Consider the following 19,157-nt stretch of genomic DNA (forward strand, 5'->3'; position numbering starts at 1 on the left):
AGGTGTGAGCCACCGCAACCGGCCCCTCAAAAACACTTTTACTTGTTCCTTGCGGTTTCTTTAAACTAGGTAATATAGCCACATGGTGTAAAATTCAAAAAGGCCAGGAGGTAGCAAATCACTTCATTGTCCTTCCTAGAGGCAACAGATGCTACCAATATTTTTTTTTTTTTTTTTTTTTTTTAAAGACAGAATCTCTCTCTGTCTCCAGGCTGGAGTGCACTGGTGCGATGTTGGCTCCCTGCAACTTCTGCCTTCCGGGTTCAAGTGATTCTTCTGCTTCAGCCTCCTGAGTAGTTGGGACTATAGGCATGTGCCACCACGCCCAGCTAATTTTTGTATTTTTAATACAAAATTTTGTATTTTAATACAAAAATAATACAAAACAATAATAAAACATGTAGCCTACCACACACATAGAACACCCATAGGCACACATAGAACACACACACAAATACATAGGCACATCTACACATGCACATATACGTGGCTACCACATGTGAACACCAGCACACAGACATGCATGCCCCACGTGTGTACACATGCACGCCCAGCCTGCATGCAAATGGACACGTATGTACACATGTACACATGTGAACACCCCACAAATGTGAACACATTTGCATGCACACATACATGCACACATGTCTGCACTCATACATGCACACATGTCTGCACTCATACATGAATATGCACATGCATACATGTACACCCTTATCCCCTTCTGTTTCATAATGGATAGCACCCTGCATAGCCTTCTGCACCTTGCTCTGGGATGTGCTGGGTAAGAGCAGGAACCCCATAATCCAAGAAGAACCTGGTCTGTGTAACAAGATTGGCAAACAGACACACATTATTGTATTGGAAGATGCAACAATATGTCAGTTTTTAGTTTTCCCTTGTTGTGTTTTCTTAAACTGCCCACCAAGTGTCCTGACCAAGTGGGGGCTTCCTTGGTGACTCCATTTAAGCAGCTGGTGACTGTAGTAGCACATTTGCCAATAGTTTCAAAAATGTCTTCTAAAATGTTTGTGTAATTAATGAACTCATTCACTTTTTTTTTTTTTTTGAGACGGAGTCTCGCTCTGTCACCCAGCCTGGAGTGTAGTGGCACAATCTCGGCTCACTGCAACCTTTGCCTCCCAGGTTCAAGTGATTCTTCTGCATCAGCCTCCCTAGTAGCTGGGATTACAGGCATGTGCCACTATGCCTGGCTAATTTTTGTATTTTTAGTAGAGACAGGGTTTTGCCCTGCTGACCAGGTTGGTCTTGAACTCCTGACCTCAAGTTATCTGCCCGCCTCAGCCTCTCAAAGTGCTGGGATTACAGGCATGAGCCACTGTGCCCAGCCTATATTCACTTTATTTTTAATTTTTTTTAATTTTTTAATTTTTTTTTTGAAATGGAGTCTCACTCCGTCGCCCAGGCTGGAGTGCAGTGGCAGGATCTTGGCTTACTGCAACTGCCATCTCCTGGGTTCAAGCTATTCTCCTGCCTCAGCCTCCCGAGTAGCTGGGACTACAGGTGTGTGCCACCATGCCCAGCTGATTTTTTTTGTATTTTTAGTAGAGGCGGGGTTTCACTATGTTGGCCAGGCTGGTCTCAAACCCCTGACCTCGTGATCCGCCTGCCTCGGCCTCCCAAAATGCTGGGATTACAGGCATGAGCCACCGTGCCCGGCACATATTCACTTTAAATATGTAAAATGTGGGCTGGGCATGGTGGCTCCTTTTGGGAGTCAAAGGTGGGTGGGTCACTTGAGCCCAGGAGTTCGAGACCAGTTTGGGCAACATGGCAAAACCCCATCTCTACAAAAGATAGAAAAATTAGCCAGGTGTGGTGGTGTATGCCTGTAGTTATAGCTACTCAGGAGGCTGAAGCAGAATTGCTTGAGCCTGGGAGGTCAAGGCTGTAGTGAGCCGTGATCACACCACTGCACTCCAGTCCAGATGACAGTGAGACCTTGTCTCAAAAAAATAAATAAATAAAATGCTACACATATGGTTAGAATTGCTCTGCTTGAAACTTCTCAGGTCTATACACATTCTCCCCTTCCTCCCCGTCCTCCTCTCCCCTCTCTTCTCTAAGTGGATATGACCACTTTAGTGACCACTCGGCTCATTAAAAATCAGAGCTGCCTGTCTGATTGGTTTTGCACAATTAAACCTCAGCATTTCTTATGTCTTCCTAGGTTACAATAGGTTCAATCCATTCCTGGGAAAAGTTATTTTAATGCCAAGCCAACAGGATTTCCCCTTTGTTTAAATTATAAACGGACACAGTATTCTGAAATGCAGCCCCTCGTGAAAATAGCATGACGTTTGTAAGTGGTAAATTCTAAAGTTTCTGTAGCTTTTGGCATCTGGAAGCAGTAAGCCCAAAGTAGCATTTCAGACAGGTTTTCATTTTCCCCTCTGCTGGCATGCCCCCACAGGCTGAAGATGTTCCCAGGCACACCGTAGTATGAGAAGCCCGTGGGCTCTGGGGTCCTGTCTGTGTCCCCATGAGCAGGCAGGTCTGTTTGGGTTTGATGAGGACCAGGCCAGCCTGAGCCATGTGAGGCCTCTGGGGGAGCTTAGGCCATGGGCGCTTGGTGTCACTCCTGCTACCGCATCCATTGCACAGGGAAATAGTGGGTGCATTTCCCTCTCAAGGCCTCTCTGCGGGTGTTGGGGGCACCGTGACCCCATTTTCCAACCAAGTTAGACCTGGTCCCATGACCTCAATCCCCACAGTCTGGGCCCTTTGCCATGGTGTGTGAAGGTGGTCAGAGTGCAGAGACACCCTCCCCTCTTATAAAACACAGGTGATATTTATCTCCACAGTGAAGACATCAGTTTTTTCTTACCTCAGACATTCCTTTGGCCTCCCAAGTCCCTTGTGCCTTTAAGAGCTGGAATGTGTGCTTACTGCCCAGGCCACGGCAGGCTGGTTGTGGGTACCTGCCTTGTGGGAGGATTGGCACGATGTACCCGCCCTGACATCATGCTGGCCAGACATGGGCAGTGTTGGAGTGGGGCACCGTGACAGCATCCCCAGTATGGTTCTGTAGCAGCCAATTGTTTAAACAATATGTGCAGGTTATTTATGTGATCTGGAGAAACAATCAAGCCTTTATTTTGCAGAAGAAAATATGCAGATGAGCCATTGTTTGTTCATGTGGCATTTGGAGATGTCCACTCTAAGTCCTGCTTTTGTCCTCCCCAGCGGACAGCACCTTCGACAGCGGCCAGGGCTCTACCGTGTACTCGGACTCGCAGAGCAGCCAGCAGAGCGTGGTGCTTGGTTCCCTTGCCGATGCAGCACCGCCCCCAGCCCAGTGTGTGTGCAGCCCCCCTGTGAGCGAGGGGCCCATCCTGCCGCAGAGCCTGCCCTCGCTGGGGGCCTACCAGCAGCCCACAGCTGCAGTGAGTCAGAGCGCCACTCCCATCCCCTTCCCCATCCCCACTACCTGGTCTGAGGGCCCTGAGGGCTCTAAATTCTGTGAGGGGCTGTCCAGGCTGCACTGCACTGTGGTCAGCATTAAAAGTGGCCTGTGGTCAGTGTCCAGCCACACTTCCCCTGGGGAGACATTCAAAAGCCAGGCCCAGAGGAAAGCCCCATCCTTGCTGCCAGCTGCGGAACTGCTGGCTGAGTAGCCCTGACATTCCCGTAAAGACCTACTAGATAGGAAAGACACCCTATTGGAAAACAGACCCCAGGACACCCAGAGTTTGGGAGGCTATGATAGAGCTGAGTGGTTCCCCCTGGGGAGCGGGCACAGTGATAATAGTGACAACCCACAGCCACAATTGTGATACCCACTGACAGTGCCCTGGGCCTGGAACATTATCCCAGACTGTTCATAGATCACAGAAAAGCATCATTTGTAAGAAGGAAACCTGAGATTCAATCTCGCTGCCCAGCCTCCTGAGGGGCTCCTGGCACTTCTCTCCCAGATATTGTGTAGCAGTTGAAGTCAGAGCTATGAAAATAGGGCGGGGATGAGGGGAGCACTTTCAGGGAGCACGTGTGGCAAAGGAGTGATGGAGCCTCGGGCTGTGACGACGCATGTGGGTTGATTCCCATGGGAAAGACTAAGATGAGTGGGGTCACATTTGGCATTTTTTTTTAATTTTGATTTTAAAAAACACTTTAGAAAGCAAAACAATTGCTCCTCGCAGTCCCAAGTGCCCAGCCACAGAGGGGTTGCCCATGAGCCCCAGGCAGTAGATTGGTACCCTCAGAGCGTAGTTTGTTTATTTATTTGTTTATTTGAGACAGAGTCTTGCTCTGTTGCCCAGGCTGGAGTGCAGTGGTGTGATCTCAGCTCACTGTAACCTCTGCCTCCTGGGTTCAAGCGACTCCTCTGCCTCAGCCTCCTGAGTAGCTGGGATTACAGGCACACGCCACCATGCCCAGCTAATTTTTGTATTTTTAGTAGAGACCATGTTGGCCAGCCTGGTCTCGAACTCCGGACCTCAGGTGATCCTCTTTCCTCAGCCTCCCAAAGTGCTGAGATTACAGGTGTGAGTCACTGCACCCAGCCTCAGAAGGTGGTTTATGGGGTGGGCTGTTTCACCTACTGTGTGAGCCGGGAAGCCCAAGCAGGGACATCACAGGTGCAGCCACTGTGTACTCTGGGCCAAGCTCCTTCTTTCCTAGTGAGCAGCTCCTGCCTGGCGCTTTGGCTATGTTGGTTGTCACTTGCACACTCAGCGCTGTGGCCCGTCTTCTTGATGTCGGCTGAGCGTGGGCACATGGGCTGTTCTGGCCTCCTCTGTCCTGCTGGCTGCCCTGCTGCACCCTTGCATGCGGGACCAGCCTTCCAGGCCTGCTCAGTCGGAAGGGTCCAGAAAGGCCCTTTGGAAAAGCAGTTGAAGCTGTTTGCCAAGTCTGCCTTTGCTGACTGCAGCCCCAGGACTCATTTGCAATTTGCATTTGCAGTTTTCTTCATTTCACAAAATGAAGTGAAATACAATTTTAAACAGCAGAAAGACCTCATTTAAGGAAAGGCGAGGCTGAACGTGGTGGCTCATGCCTGTAATCCTAGCATTTTGGGAGCCGAAGGCAGGAAGATCACTTGAGCCCAAGAGTTCCAGGCCAGCCTCGGCAAAAAAGCAAGACCCTGTCTCTACAACAAATTTAAAAAAAAAGAAAAGGCTACTTGCTTCTCCAGAGTGGTGGTTCTTGGCTTTGAGGATTGGCTGAACTGGGGCTGGACTGGAATGTTCTGCCTGGCTCTCATCCCTCCTCAGCCTAGATTAGGGCTTCCCATGCCATGTGATACCACATGAGGCACTCTTGGCCTGGGCTCCCACTGGGCCAAGTCCCTCTCCTGTGGCCTCGGTGATGCTGCTGGTCTCAGCATCAGCGTAGAAACCAGCACACCTGAGCAGGGACATCACAGGTACAGTCACCTTGGACCAGGGGCCTGAGTCTCAGTCTTCCTACCTAGTGACACAGAGACAACTTACTCAAAAAGGATGAGGCCTGGAAGGAGTCCCCAGGTGTGCTGAGGGCTCTCCCTACCCCTCCGAGCCTTTCCTGGGATGGTTGCCATGGTGATGTGTCTGCAGCACCCAGTGAAGGAGGTGAAACAGCCAAGGAGGAGCAGCCGCCGTGGGGCTGCCAGGCTGCCCTGGAGGCTGTCCGGAGCATGAGGCCACTTGCTCCAGGCTGCCAGGCCCTGCCTGAGCTCCTGGGCTGTGTACAGTGCCCAGAGCTGGTAGACGGATGGTCCGGCCCAGTTAGGCCCATCCTCCACTCCCTGGCTTCAGGTGAATCCAGAAGCCCAGCTCGATCCCAGATACACTTGCTCCAACCACTCACACCATGCTGCTTTTCATAAAGCACTCACCATGAAAGACAAGTGAGGAGGGCAGTTTTGGGCATGCCATCACTCACGTGATCCAGAGAACCTCATGGGAGAGAATGTTCGTGGCAGGGTGGAAGAGCCATGATCCTCTGTAGCCCTGCCTGCTCCTCACATTCTCATTGTTTTGAAATAAATCCTAGACAGCAAGACACTTCCCCTGTAAATGATTCAGCCTCCGGCTCTGCACAATAAGGACTCTTAGAGAACAAAGCCCAATTCCATTATTACATCAACAAATTAACAAATTCGTAGCAATTCCTCAATGGCAGCAAATACCCATTCTGAGAGCTTAGATTTCCCATTCTTTTGTGGTCTGTGTTCACTCTGCCGCTGGAGTGCTCACATGCTGTTCCAGGGCCCATTTCTCTCCATATCGTCTGTGAGTTATAAGTTTTCATCTTACATAGTCACAGTCATATGGACCGTGAGCTTCCCCAGTTTAATGTCCTTGGGAGCCTTTCTCTACGGTTCTGCAAAGCCTCTGTGCTGGCCTTTTTTGTGGTTGTGTAATGTTCTGTGGGGCTGACGTGCCCGGGCACCCCTGGGCTGGGGGCTGTGCTGTTCCTTGCCCTTCACTGTTGTGAATGATGCCAGGGCTCCCTCACTGCTTCTGCTGTCATGTTCCTGGGAAGAGGGACCCTGGTGGGGACCAGGCACAGGGATGACATGAGGCTACCCTGTCCCCACCCAGGAGGGGGCCTGGTGACTGAGAGCTGCTGCTGAGTGTGGCCCTGGTGCTCTCTGCAGCCTGGCTTGCCGGTGGGCTCTGTCCCGGCCCCCGCCTGCCCTCCGCCCCTCCAGCAGCACTTCCCGGATCCGGCCATGAGCTTCGCCCCCGTGCTGCCGCCGCCCAGCGCCCCCGTGCCCACGGGCCCAGGCCAGCCAGCGCCCCCCGGCCAGCAGGTGAGTGTGGCACCTCCTGTGGCCACTGACCCTCCAGGCAGGCAGTCACCTCTGCTGGCCCCTGGGCCCAGGTCTGTGAGCACCTCCCGCAGACCCTTCGCTCAAATCCTCTGTGGTTCCCCCAGGTCTTTGGTGTGCCTGAGGGATGGGAGTGACTCTCGTATGTGCATGTGTATGTGTGTGTGTGTACGTGTGTGTGTGTGTTTGCATGCGTGCATAGTGTTCGCAGTGCCCTGCACATGGAAGGCTCTGCTCACTCAGAACATTTCTGCGAGATCTGCTGTGCCCTGGCTCCAGGCTGGCTGGAGTTTGGTGGTCTGTGTGTCTGAGTGTGTATACATGTGACTCTGCAAGTGTGTGTGTGCAGGCATGTGTGAATGTGAGCGTGTGCGTGTGCATGTGAGGGTGAGGGTTGATATCCTGTCATGTGTAACCAGTGGGGTGCGCTTGTCTGGGCAGATTGGTGGTCTAAGGGGAGCTACCTTCTCTCCCTCTAGCCTCCTCCGCTGGCCCAGCCGACACCCCTGCCGCAGGTCCTGGCCCCACAGCCTGTGGGCCCCCTCCAGCCGGTTCCCCCCCACCTGCCACCGTACCTGGCTCCAGCCTCCCAGGTGGGGGCCCCCGCTCAGCTGAAGCCCCTCCAGATGCCACAGGCGCCCCTGCAGCCGCTTGCTCAAGTCCCTCCGCAGGTACTTCTAAGTTGATGGCTGCCGTCAGTGGTGGCGCACGCTTTGCCAGGCCCTGGCTGGTGCACCAGGACACCCACAGAGGGGGTTGTCTGTGCATGTGACCTGTGACCTGGGGTCGGGCTGGCCAGGGAGTTGGGGCTGGGCTGGGGAGTCCGGGCTGGGCAGCGTGGGCTTTGTGCACAGTCATATGCACCAGGAACGCTCCAGGGACCCACACAACCAGCCACTTGTCCCTTGGTGGCTGGCTTGGCTGCTGTCTCCTGCCCTCCAGCCTCACCTTCTCTACCAACCTGGCAGGCTGCTCTTGGTCCTTCCAGGCCATGACCTCCCTGGGGTCCTTCAGGGAGGGCGGGCTGCCCAGCACCCCATCACCCGGCACCCTCCCAGCAAGGTGCCCATCTGCCTTCAGCTTACCCATGTGCCCAGGCTCATCCAGGATAGGAAAAGGTTTGTTAGTCCGAGGTCGTGGACAGCAGTCCTTGAGGTGGTTGCTGGGTTGGCACAGAAAGCGGGTAGGTTTGCCTCAGAGGAGCGTTCTTCCTGTGGAGCTCCCCCAGGGCCGTGCAGCATGTGGCTCCTCGGAGTTCCAAAGCCAGCCTGTGGCGTTGCTGACTGCAGGGAAGCCCAGCCAGCAAGGCTCAACTCACACAGCAGAAGTGACTTCTGCTGTCTCTCTCTGGGTACCCTGTCTTTCACTCGAGAGACCCAACTGCATGTAACTGGTGCAGAATGTAGCCCGGGCCAGGGCACCATTGCCCAAGTAAATGGCATGGAGGATTCTAGGTACTCCTGAAGCCTTCGGTGACCCGGACAGGCTGATCAGTGATAAGACTGGAAGTGTGCTTCACTCTAAAGATGGGGCAAGTGAGTGTTCCTGTGATTCACGAGCCCCACCTGGAAGATTCTTTTGTGTTGTCTCACCCTGCTCAGGCCCAGATGTCACCATAGGACGTTAGGCAGCTTCAGGGTCTAGTGAAATCGTTATCTTGCTCGTTCAGACAGACAGGAGTCCATGTGCATTTTTGCTGCCTCTTGATTGCATATGGAGGTGTAGGCCAGGTGACACACACCAGCATGCATGAGAAGGCTGTCAAAGATGGAAGTGCTAAGTCCACGTGGCCGGGTGTCAGCCACCCCCAGGAGGCACATGCATTGCTGAGAAGAGAAGATACAGGCAAGGTTTCGGGAGTTCCTGCTGTGGCAAGGCTGGACAGGATAGGGGTGTCCCCTGAGCCAGCCAGGGTGGCTCAAAGATGTGCTTTCTCTGAGAACCCTCTGAAAAGTCAGGTTTCAACTTGAATTTGTGCATGTTGCATGGGTCAGGCTAAGGTGATTTCAGATGCTCAGGGCCAGTCTGGTGGCTCTGACAGTCCCAGCCATTCCGAATGAAAATGCTCCAGGGCTCTGAAGTCACTCCTCTATGACCCGTGGTCACTGCTTCTGCTGCTCACACTATGTGAGCTGCCCCTGACTCCCTTAGAGCCCCTAGCATGGCTATCGTGAGTGTGGACACAGGGAGGCCTCCCTGCACTGGACCAGGGGTGATCGAGCAGGTCATTCCCAGCCTGCCAACTTTCCTTTTCTGTTTGAAGAGCTTTACATGGTTGAGATTTCTGCATCTGTTGGGTTTATCTTTGGGTTCCCTTCAACAGCAGCTACACAAAGGTGTCTCGGAGGGAAAGGGTCATGCTCTCTTCATCCCGTGTCCCCTTGTCCCCAATGACTGTGGCTGTCCTTGCATGCAAGTGCTGTGGGCAGGGACCCTGGTTGGGGCCCACACTGATACACCCCTGTGTTTCTTTCAGATGCCCCCGATTCCTGTTGTGCCCCCCATCACGCCACTGGCGGGAATCGATGGCCTCCCTCCGGCCCTCCCAGACCTGCCGACTGCGACCGTGCCTCCCGTGCCACCGCCTCAGTATTTCTCTCCAGCCGTGATCTTGCCGAGCCTCGCTGCCCCACTCCCCCCTGCGTCCCCAGTCTTGCCTCTGCAGGCTGTGAAGCTGCCCCACCCCCCTGGGGCGCCCCTGGCCATGCCCTGCCGGACCATTGTGCCAAATGCACCGGCCACCATCCCCCTGCTGGCCGTAGCCCCACCGGGCGTGGCCGCCCTGTCCATTCATTCTGCCATGGCCCAGCTCCCAGCCCAACCTGTGTACCCAGCGGCCTTCCCACAGATGGCGCCTACCGACGTCCCTCCTTCCCCCCACCACACGGTGCAGAATATGAGGGCCACCCCTCCGCGGCCGGCACTGCCTCCGCAACCCGCACTGCCCCCACAACCTGTGCTGCCTCCACAACCCACGCTGCCCCCGCAACCCACACGGCCCCCTCAACCCGTGTTGCCCCCTCAACCCATGCTGCCCCCACAACCTGTGCTGACCCCGCAGCCGGCACTGCCTGTGCGCCCTGAGCCCCTCCAGCCCCACCTTGCTGAACAAGCTGCTCCAGCTGCCACACCAGGGAGCCAGGTAATCACCTGCTGGGCAGGTGCTGGGTTCACCCTCCCAGCGTCTGGGGACCCTCAGGACCCAGAGATGCAAAGGAGGACAGAGGTCAGGCGAGGAGGCAGCCCTGCCCGGGGTCGCCCCCTCAGGAAGAGATGTGTGTGAGGCTGAGGGAGGCGGGGGCTGGCGCCAGTGCGAGGCATCTGCGTCTCTTCTGTTTTCCGAATGGGTCAGGAGATGCAGAAGTCCGTGCCTGATAGGTTCTGTGTCCCTCCCTTCCCACGGCTCTGTGGCCCCTGCTCTTGTGGTATCTTTGTACCTGCCCTCACCCAGGCCTGGTCTGGCAGCCTTGGTGTGGCTTGCGTTGGGGCACAGGGCGTCTGTCTGAGGTCCGCCCTTTAAAGAGCACCTTGTCAGGATGAGGCAGGGTGACAACCTCATCTTAGGGAGGGCGAGGAAGCGAGGCCGATAGCGGGGCGGGGGCTGGGGGCAGATGGCACTGCTGGCTGCAAGGGTGGTTATGGTGGGACCCGGGGCCATGTCCTGGTGTCAGGTCAGGTGGATACCTCGTGGCAGCATGCTGGCTGGCTGTGAAGGGGCGCTCTGGAACACAGGATATGTGCGCTGCTGGTGGGAGGCCTTCCCACAGGGATTTACACCCCTACACAGTCCACTCACGTTTTGGGGCTTGCAGACTATTCTGTTCAAACTCGAGTGAGGGGAGAGGGGCTAGTATGGGAGCCTTCCCACCTGGGCACTCTTGCACCTGGGCCTCCTTATCTGGGTTCCATCCTTCCTGGCATTTTCCCACCTGGGCCTCCTTACCTGACCTCCTCCTACCTGGCCTTACCCCAGCTCTGAGCCCTGTCAGCCCTGTAACTGTGGCACAGCCCTGCCTTTTGAGCCTCAGCCTCCGCAGGAAAGCAGCTGTCATGGCCCTAATGTGAAGGGGCCTGAGGTGGAGCATCCCTGGTGCCAGGTGCCCCCCAGCTCCATTAGTGCTGAATCCAGACTGGAGTAAGCTGCCCCACTGTGAGCCGTTCCTCCTGGCCATCACTTCTTGCTGTCTTATCTCCAGAGGGCTTTGTGCATAGAGAAGAAAGGGATGGTACATATTGGATAGCAGGGTGGCGTTTGATTGGACAGTGAATGGGAAGAATCCACTCCTCAGGTCCGTCCTGTGGCCCACCCGAGTAAGCGCTGTTGGTCCCAGCAGGTTTCAGCGGCAGCTCAGAGCCCGCTGGTTTGCAGTCAGGTCTGTTTATCAGAAAGCGGAGGGCCACACCAGGGAGCAGGAGGGGGACCTTGCTGTCTGGGCTTTCCTACCTGAAGAGCCTTTCTGGGCACAGTTAGTGGCTACAGAGGGGTGCCCTGTGACATGTGAGGGTCACTGCCAGATTCAGTGGCTGTCCCTGCTGTTTGGCTGGGGAAGGGTCCAGAAGTCTGTTGATGAGCTGGGCTGGCCACCCCATGGGGTACCCTGAATGCAGCAGCTGGGGTGTCTTGTCTGTCCAGGAGGGAAGTGGCCACCTGCAAGGCTGGGGCTTGGTATTTCTGACCCCGCCACTGGCTGCCAACAGAGGGTCTCAGGGCCAGCAGGCCCAGTGAATCTTCCAGCCCTGAGAGGTGAGAAGTTCCTCTAAAATTTCAGCCTTCTCAACTCCAAAATGGGGGCAGAAGACAGAGAGTACTTAACTTTCCGATCCATGGTTCCTCCTTCCCCACTTGTCTTACCTTTTACTGCCAAAGAGCTTTTAGAGAGAGACGAGAACAGTGAGAAAGCCAAGCCTAAGCCACAGTGGCTCTCCAGGACCGCGGCAGGTGTCAGTGTGCACTCTGAGGCCCTATGCGCACTCTAACCAGGGGACCAGATGGGGCAGGCTGCCGCAGGCCCCAGTGGTTGGTGGGGGCCTGGCTTTGCTGCTGTGTGTCCTGTTCTCTGACCCTCAACCAAGCTTGGCAGGTTCATAGACGGAGCCCCGTTCCTGGTCTTTCCACACAAATAGACTGTTCCACAGAAAGGGATGTGAGAATGCCCATTCCTGTTTGTTTCTGCTCACTCTATCCGCTAAATGTGCTCTGAGACAGGGACTCCCCTTGGGGAGGGTGTGGTCTGGAGGGGGGTGTTCCCATCTCGGCCTGGGTATTCCCAGACACACCTGGGCACGGCCCCCTCAATGAAGGCAGCGCCGGCCCTGACTTGCACCTTGCCCCTGTGCCCCCAGATTCTGCTTGGCCACCCAGCTCCCTATGCTGTGGATGTCGCCGCTCAGGTCCCCACCGTGCCTGTGCCACCGGCTGCGGTCCTCTCCCCGCCTCTGCCGGAAGTGCTGCTGCCTGCCGCCCCTGAGCTCCTGCCTCAGTTCCCCAGCTCCCTGGCCACAGTGTCCGCCTCTGCGCAGAGTGTGCCCACCCAGACTGCAACACTTCTGCCACCAGCAAACCCGCCACTGCCTGGCGGGCCCGGGATCGCCAGCCCTTGCCCAACTGTCCAGCTGACGGTGGAACCAGTCCAAGAGGTGTGTGCCCCTCCCCCAAGCCTGTCCCATGACTGGGCAGTTGCGGCCACCGGGGATCTGCACAGTGACCTGGGGTCTTAGTCCTAGAGGTCGGGGTTGCTTAGCTCTGGGACAGCTACCCAGGTTCTATTCTTACCTCTCCCTAGATTTCACACTTTCTGTAAGCCACATCAAGACAGAGGGTATGATTTTTATAGATACAGGTTTAGAGGATGCTTTCCCTGGGACAGGATGCAAGAGACTGTGAAAAGCTTTCATAGCACCAGTGTGTCCTCTTTGAGGGATGATCAAAATGGGTTAACATTTTTGGAAAGGAAGTGGCTCCCAGTTTTATGAATCCACTTGGGTCCAAGCGTTTCAACAAGATAAAAACCTCTATGCCTGCTCCCATTGTGACGCCCCTCGAGTCATACCCACCTGGCTGCAGAAGAGACCGGGAGAACGCAGCGGGGCAGGCTGGGCCGAGGAGGTGGGGAGGGAGAGCTGACTATGCGCAGCTGTGCCCACAGGGAGGCGGGAGCCCGCATGACCTGTTCTCTTTTCTCCGGGTGTTTATTTCAGGAGCAGGCCTCACAGGACAAGCCGCCCGGCCTCCCGCAGAGCTGTGAGAGGTACTGTGGCCCAGCCTCGACCTCGCAGGACGGGTATAGGGGCGCAGCCCCATACAGCCACTCAGCCTGGCTCCTGCCGCTGCTTCCCCTGGAACCCACTATAGTTCGCCCTGATGCCATTAGGGGTTTTTCAAACCTGACCTGGTGGAGCCTCAGGGGCCTCCTCTCTGGGTCTTGCCGGCTGTTGTTGGAGTTTGGTGGCCAGAAGCCCCTGGCTGGGCTCTCGGTCTCTGCTCTGGTTTGCAGTGCTGAGAATGTTCCAGAATGGAGAGACTATGGGCGGAGTTGGCAGTGCCCAGAGACTAGGAGGGGGCTGGGAGGGTGGCCCCCTGTGTACAGGGCTGAATCCAGTCCCGATCCTGGGTCTCCTGGCCTCCTGGGCTGTGGACACAGGTGTTTCAGGAAATGAACCGTGTCCTTATTTGAACTGTGACCATTTGTTCCACCCTCCTGGGGTGCTGAGCACTGCCTGGACTTGGCATTTTGCAAACTGCAAAACGGATTGGCCTCACAACAGTGGTGGGTGTGTTTCTGTTGCTGTAGCACAGATGGGGAAACTGAGACACAGGGGCTGATTCGCAGGTCAGGAGACTGAGAGGACCAAGGTAACGCAGCTAGTAGCTAGGAAGCCTGTGCTTCCTTCTGCCCGTGCCACTTGGGTGCAGCAGGGAGCTGGGTGAGGGCCCAGAAGCAGGCTTGGGGTATTCGCACAGGACAGGGGCTGCCTGTGTAGGTCACGAATTTGGGCCCTGGAGACTCCAGACTGTTCCAAAGAAGCTGACTTTCCCCGCCGTTGCCGACGTGCTGGTTGTCCTTTGGTGCCATTAATGTTCTTGGGTTTTGCTCAGCTATGGAGGTTCTGATGTCACTTCTGGAAAAGAGCTGAGTGACAGCTGTGAAGGCGCCTTTGGAGGGGGCAGGCTGGAGGGCAGGGCAGCCCGGAAACACCACCGCAGGTCGACGCGTGCGCGCTCCCGGCAGGAGAGGGCCAGCCGGCCCCGGCTTACCATCTTGAATGTGAGTGAGCGGGGTGTGCGGGGGTAGTGGGGGATGGGGGCGTGGCGGGGGGGTGGGGGGACTTGGTGTGTGGGGGTGTGGCGGGTGCACGCATGGGTATGCATGTGGCGGGTGCTGATGCTGCCCCTTTCAGGTGTGCAACACTGGGGACAAGATGGTGGAGTGCCAGCTGGAGACGCACAACCACAAGATGGTGACCTTCAAGTTCGACTTGGACGGGGATGCACCCGATGAAATTGCCACGTATATGGTGAGGCTGGGTCTGGGTGGCTTGGCTCCCGGTGTTTCTTGGACACATGTGGGCCTGAGCAGAGCGCCACAGGTCACATGTCGAGCCTGACCTTGTGTGGAGGTGTCGGTTGGCCCAGGGGCTTTTCGGGACAGTGCTGACCTTTTACGCCTCGGGCTCTTCCCCACACCGGGCGGAAACCCCTTGGGTTTGGAAGAACAGCTTGAAGGATGTTCTAACCATTCTAAGATGCTTCTCCCTGAGGGCTTCTGGAGCATCTGAGCCCTTCCTCCAAATAAAAGGAAGCCTTGTGGGTAGGTTCCTTGAGTGAGGCTCGGGGAGGGCATCCCGGAGTCTAATGTCCTGTGGTCCTTGCTTAGAGCTTCCTCCAGCCTCCCCAGCTGGGGTGTGGGCTCTGAGCCCTGACCCATGTCCCATGTGCCCACCCAGCTCTGCCTGCGTCTCCCTCTGGAGCCACCCCTCCCTGCCTGTGCAGACCAACCTGAGTCCATGAGCAGCTTGTAGGCCTTCACAGCCCCACACCTGTGGTCCCCAGCACCTGGCCAGGCTAGGAGTGGGGATCGTTTTCGGGCCCTCAGAAACTCTCCAGCTGAAAGCACGCATGAAGAAACATGGAAAGGATGCACTTGTGTTCCTCAAACTTCCTGGTCCATCCGTGACTGCCTCCCAGGAGAACATTCACACCAGACCATTATTCCTGCATGAGTGAGGTTTAGGGAGCCAGGTCCTAAAGGGGCCAGCAGCACACTGGACAGTGTTGTAGCGCTCACTCCAGATGGCCACCAAGTAAGTGCCTGGAGTAGGCCGACATGAGTAGGGAATAGAATATTCCACTCAAGTTAATAACATAGATTGCCCCACGTGCCTGCCTGCGGCTGCTGCATTGCACATCATCAGAAAGCTGCCCCCTTGGGCTGCATCCCCCTGGCCACCCCTGCCCTGGCTCCATGAAATCCTCATGTGGGCTTTGCGGGGGGAAGCCCCTGGCTTTCTGCTCCTGGGGAGCAAGTCCCTGCCTTAGTGTCTGCTTTGCAGAGACACCTTAGACAAAGCCCTCCCAGAGCCCAGGCCCAGGGCATAATCCCCCACAGCATTAGAGAAATTCTTCTGACACTTGCTACAGTGGTTGGGAAGACTTTATTCAGGACTGTGGCAATAAGCGAGAGAGAATGAGTTTAACTCCAAATGCAGCAGAGACCACAGGGGATTGGTAGCAGAGGAGCAGCGTGGTGATGGGTGGCTGGAAAATAGCTAAGAGGAGACATCAAGGTCAGGGATTCTGGAGAAACCCTCATAACAGGATCCTTGCTGGGGGTGGGTGAGAGGCTTTGTTCAACCTCAAAGGTGGGAGATGAGGAATATGGTCAGATAAAAAGGCTGGGAATTCTTTCTACAACTGGCTTAGGCTGAAGACATGATGGGGCCTAGTCAAGCCTAGTTGGAGGGTCAGAGGTGCCAGCTGCGCTTCGGTCAGGGAGGAGTCTTTGTCAGCAGCAAGCAGCTGGTTCGTCAGCGCAGCACAAACACCAGGTCCTTGCTGGGCTGCTGAAACTGGAGAACGTTTCTTCTCTCATCTTACTGTGTTTTAAACCTGTGTCTTGTATTACTTTATACACATGTGTTTCAAACATGATAAAGCATAGTAATAAAGTGAATGTCCGTGAAGTTATCACTCAGCCACCAGCCGATGCTGCGTGTGCGGCTGACACCTCCAGTGCCTGCCTGCCTGCCGGAGCAGGAAGCCACACATGCGACATCAGCCACATCAGCCTGTGTCGTGTCCACTGGCCGCCTGGTTTTCAGTCTTCTTGTGTGTCTCTGTGTGTGAGTCTTTGTGAGCTGCACACATGTAAGTCCTGCACGGTAAGCAGTGTGGCTATCTTTAGCTGTGTGCTTTGTAAAAATAGCATCTTCTCAGCCTTGTTTTTTTCACTCAGCACTCGGATACTCCTCTCATTTTATTGCTTTTTCTGCCATCTTAGTAAACCAAGTCACCTAACATACCTGTCTGGAGTAAGCATGCTACAGATATACAAATTTGGTCCATAAAAACAGCCCAGCAGCCCTCCTCCTCACAGCCCATTCCTATCCCAGGGACAGACTGGCTCCAGAGGTTCGAGTTGAAGGGTGGGTGTGTGGCCTGCAGGACAGGCGCTGTTTAGACAAGCTTCTGCCCGCCCTGTGGACTGTCTTTCTGTAAGTGTGAGGTACCAGCTGTCCCTGAATGTCCCATCAGTGGTTAGAGGTCGGCAGGCCTTGGGTTCATCGTTCTGACCATGACGACTTTGCCAGCCCCTTAGTAAAGGTGGAACTGCAGAAGTTTCATTTAATTGGCGTGGATTCTAATGCCAGGTTTTACCTGGACGTTGTATTTTTAGATTTTTGTTTTGTTTTCAAGTTAATTTTATTCTCAACATACTTAAAAAGAAACGTACTTAATAGGAAAACATTTTCTAGTTACAAAGGGGTTCTAGTTCAGTTTTGTTTAGTGAAAGTTTCACAAAATTGGAACGTTGCTTAAATTCTCGTATGTGGCACTGCAGTCACAGCTGGCTGGATGCTCTAACTTTGGCCACAGTGTACTCCTCTTAGACCTAACATTGCAGTCACATGTTACACTAAATTAAGTGGTGAATCACGGAACACAGCACAAGCCAGCACTTTGTCTGGAGGTGTATGCAGGTGGTGCTCCTGGGGTTGGGGTCTGGGGTGCCAGGGGAGTGTGGAGCGCAGAGGAGCTCTGCTTTTCAGCCAGCTGTTTATAGTAGGGCAGATGTGCCCATCCCAGAAGGGATCTGAGACCATGGATGCCCCAGGCAGGGCCTAGAGCATCTTGGTGACTGCAGAGGTGTGTGCCTGGGAGGAGGTGCCATGGCAGGAAAGGGGCAGGGTCTGGACCCCACTGGGTGGTGGCACAGGCTGACCTCTTCCATTGGTATGGTTTTGTGAGATGCACAGCATTTTCTCTGCCTGAATGGCCGAGGATTTAGCCAGAGCCGGGTGTGAGCCCGGGGTCACATGCCCACTGTGAAAGTTGGGGACTGTGGACGTCTCCTGAGCCCCTGGTCTGGAGGCTTCGTGGCATTCAGGCTGTGGTGCGGGACCTCCCCTCAGCCATGACAGGAGCTGCTCGTTGGACATCAGGCCACGCTTACCTGTGTGCCAGGGCCATAGTTGAAGGTCAAAGCCTGAGGCTGGGAGAGCAGGGGGTGCGCAGACTGAGAGGTGACGTGTGGCCATCTTGCTATAACCTTCCCATCCCCTTGTTGCTTTCTGTCCCCCACAACCTCCTGCTGGCTGGAACCTTTGCCTTCAAACCCATCCTTCTCGTCTGTCATGACTACCTGGGCACCTGTGCCCAAATGGACACCCTCCCCTCTTCCCAGTCCCCGTCCTCGGCCCCCTCCATCCTATGCACTTACCTGTTCTGCAGATGGCTGGACTGGCCTCAGGGTCTGTAACCAGCTCCAGCTGGGACAGGGCAGTGCTGGCCCAGGTCCCATGCTTGGAGGAGGGAGTTGCTTCTCAAGATGAGGCTGCTGTCCTCCCATCCTGGGGCCATCCATATCACTTGCTGAGCTGTCCAGCCCCTGTCTTGGGGACTGCACCCTTTCACCATGTCTTCCCCTGGGGCCTGGTACAGGGTAGACATCTGTCAATCCAGATGAAGACCCAGGGTGGTCTTGGCCTTGCAGTTGGTCCTCACTGGCAGTATGTCCCTTTGCAGGTGGAGCATGACTTTATCCTGCAGGCCGAGCGGGAGACGTTCATTGAGCAGATGAAGGATGTCATGGACAAGGCAGAGGACATGCTCAGCGAGGACACGGACGCCGACCGTGGCTCCGACCCAGGGACCAGCCCACCACACCTCAGCACCTGCAGCCTGGGCACCGGGGAGGTGAGGTTGTGAAATCCGGGGTGGGAGGTGGTGAGAGTGCGATGGCTGGGCAGGGTGGGCGCTGCATCTCAGTGGGCTCATTTCTGACCCTCCACCTCATTTAGGAGAGCCGACAATCCCAAGCCAACGCCCCCGTGTATCAGCAGAACGGTGAGTCTGCAACTTCCCTCCCTGCTTTTAAGCGGGCGTTTGATGAAAGTCCCCACTCAGCATATTATCAGGGGTTTGGCCATTGCTTGGGGGGATTATGGAAGCATGTGGTGACCAGGGGCCCCAGTCTGGGGACAGCTGCCCTGTCCGAGGAGCTGTCACCTGCAACCGGCATCACGGCCTTCGTGAATGGTGCCTTGGGCATCCCAGGAACCAAGCCTACGCGAGGGGTCCTCTCGGGAGCTTCGGGGGCTGCCAGTGAGGCACCCCAGGTCGGCTCTGCACTCCTTGCCCTCTGGTGTGAGGGAAGAGCAGGCAGAAGCTCATCACCAGGGCCTCTTTACCAAGGGGCATGGGGGAACCACCTGCTTCGTGGAGGGAAGCGATGGGGATTAATGACTGGGAACAGTGTTCTCTGCCCACACCCTTCCTGGAGAAAATCCCATAGGTGTAAAGGAGTTCCCCAGACCCACTGTGGCGAGTCTGGTGCAGGTGATGGGGGTCACACTGGCTTGGAAAGATGCTCACTCACTCAGCATGCTGTTTCTGTTCTGCCCTTCAGTCCTGCACACCGGGAAGAGGTGGTTCATCATCTGTCCGGTGGCTGAGCACCCCGCCCCCAAGGCCCCTGAATCTTCGCCCCCACTTCCTCTAAGCTCCCTGCCGCCAGAAGCCAGCCAAGGTATGAGCAGCAGGCGCCCACACAAGCCCCTCCCTGTTTCATGTACAGGCCTCCTTCTGTGCATGACCCAGCCGGTATGTGCCCGGTGCCCAGGTCCGTGCAGGGGGCTCACCCTGCCCTGTCTCCCATGGCAC

General features: G+C 55.6%; 1 protein-coding gene across 36 annotated transcripts in view; it reads left to right on the forward strand.

Annotated features, from left to right (window-relative positions):
• The window catches only part of WNK2 (WNK lysine deficient protein kinase 2), a 141,848-nt gene that overhangs the window by 66,069 nt on the left and 56,622 nt on the right, over positions 1–19,157 (forward strand). For all 36 annotated transcript variants that reach the window (XM_054500444.2, XM_054500448.2, XM_054500453.2 and 33 more), the window contains exons 9-19: positions 3,208–3,407; positions 6,605–6,760; positions 7,258–7,449; positions 9,255–9,920; positions 12,122–12,415; positions 12,977–13,026; positions 13,875–14,043; positions 14,177–14,293; positions 18,021–18,191; positions 18,296–18,341; positions 18,904–19,023. In XM_054500444.2, the coding sequence (XP_054356419.1) occupies positions 3,208–3,407; positions 6,605–6,760; positions 7,258–7,449; positions 9,255–9,920; positions 12,122–12,415; positions 12,977–13,026; positions 13,875–14,043; positions 14,177–14,293; positions 18,021–18,191; positions 18,296–18,341; positions 18,904–19,023 (2,181 nt within the window). The remainder of the gene's footprint in view (positions 1–3,207; positions 3,408–6,604; positions 6,761–7,257; positions 7,450–9,254; positions 9,921–12,121; positions 12,416–12,976; positions 13,027–13,874; positions 14,044–14,176; positions 14,294–18,020; positions 18,192–18,295; positions 18,342–18,903; positions 19,024–19,157) is intronic.

This window comes from Pongo pygmaeus, chromosome 13 (assembly GCF_028885625.2).
Source record: "Pongo pygmaeus isolate AG05252 chromosome 13, NHGRI_mPonPyg2-v2.0_pri, whole genome shotgun sequence".
Classification (NCBI taxonomy): domain Eukaryota; kingdom Metazoa; phylum Chordata; class Mammalia; order Primates; family Hominidae; genus Pongo; species Pongo pygmaeus.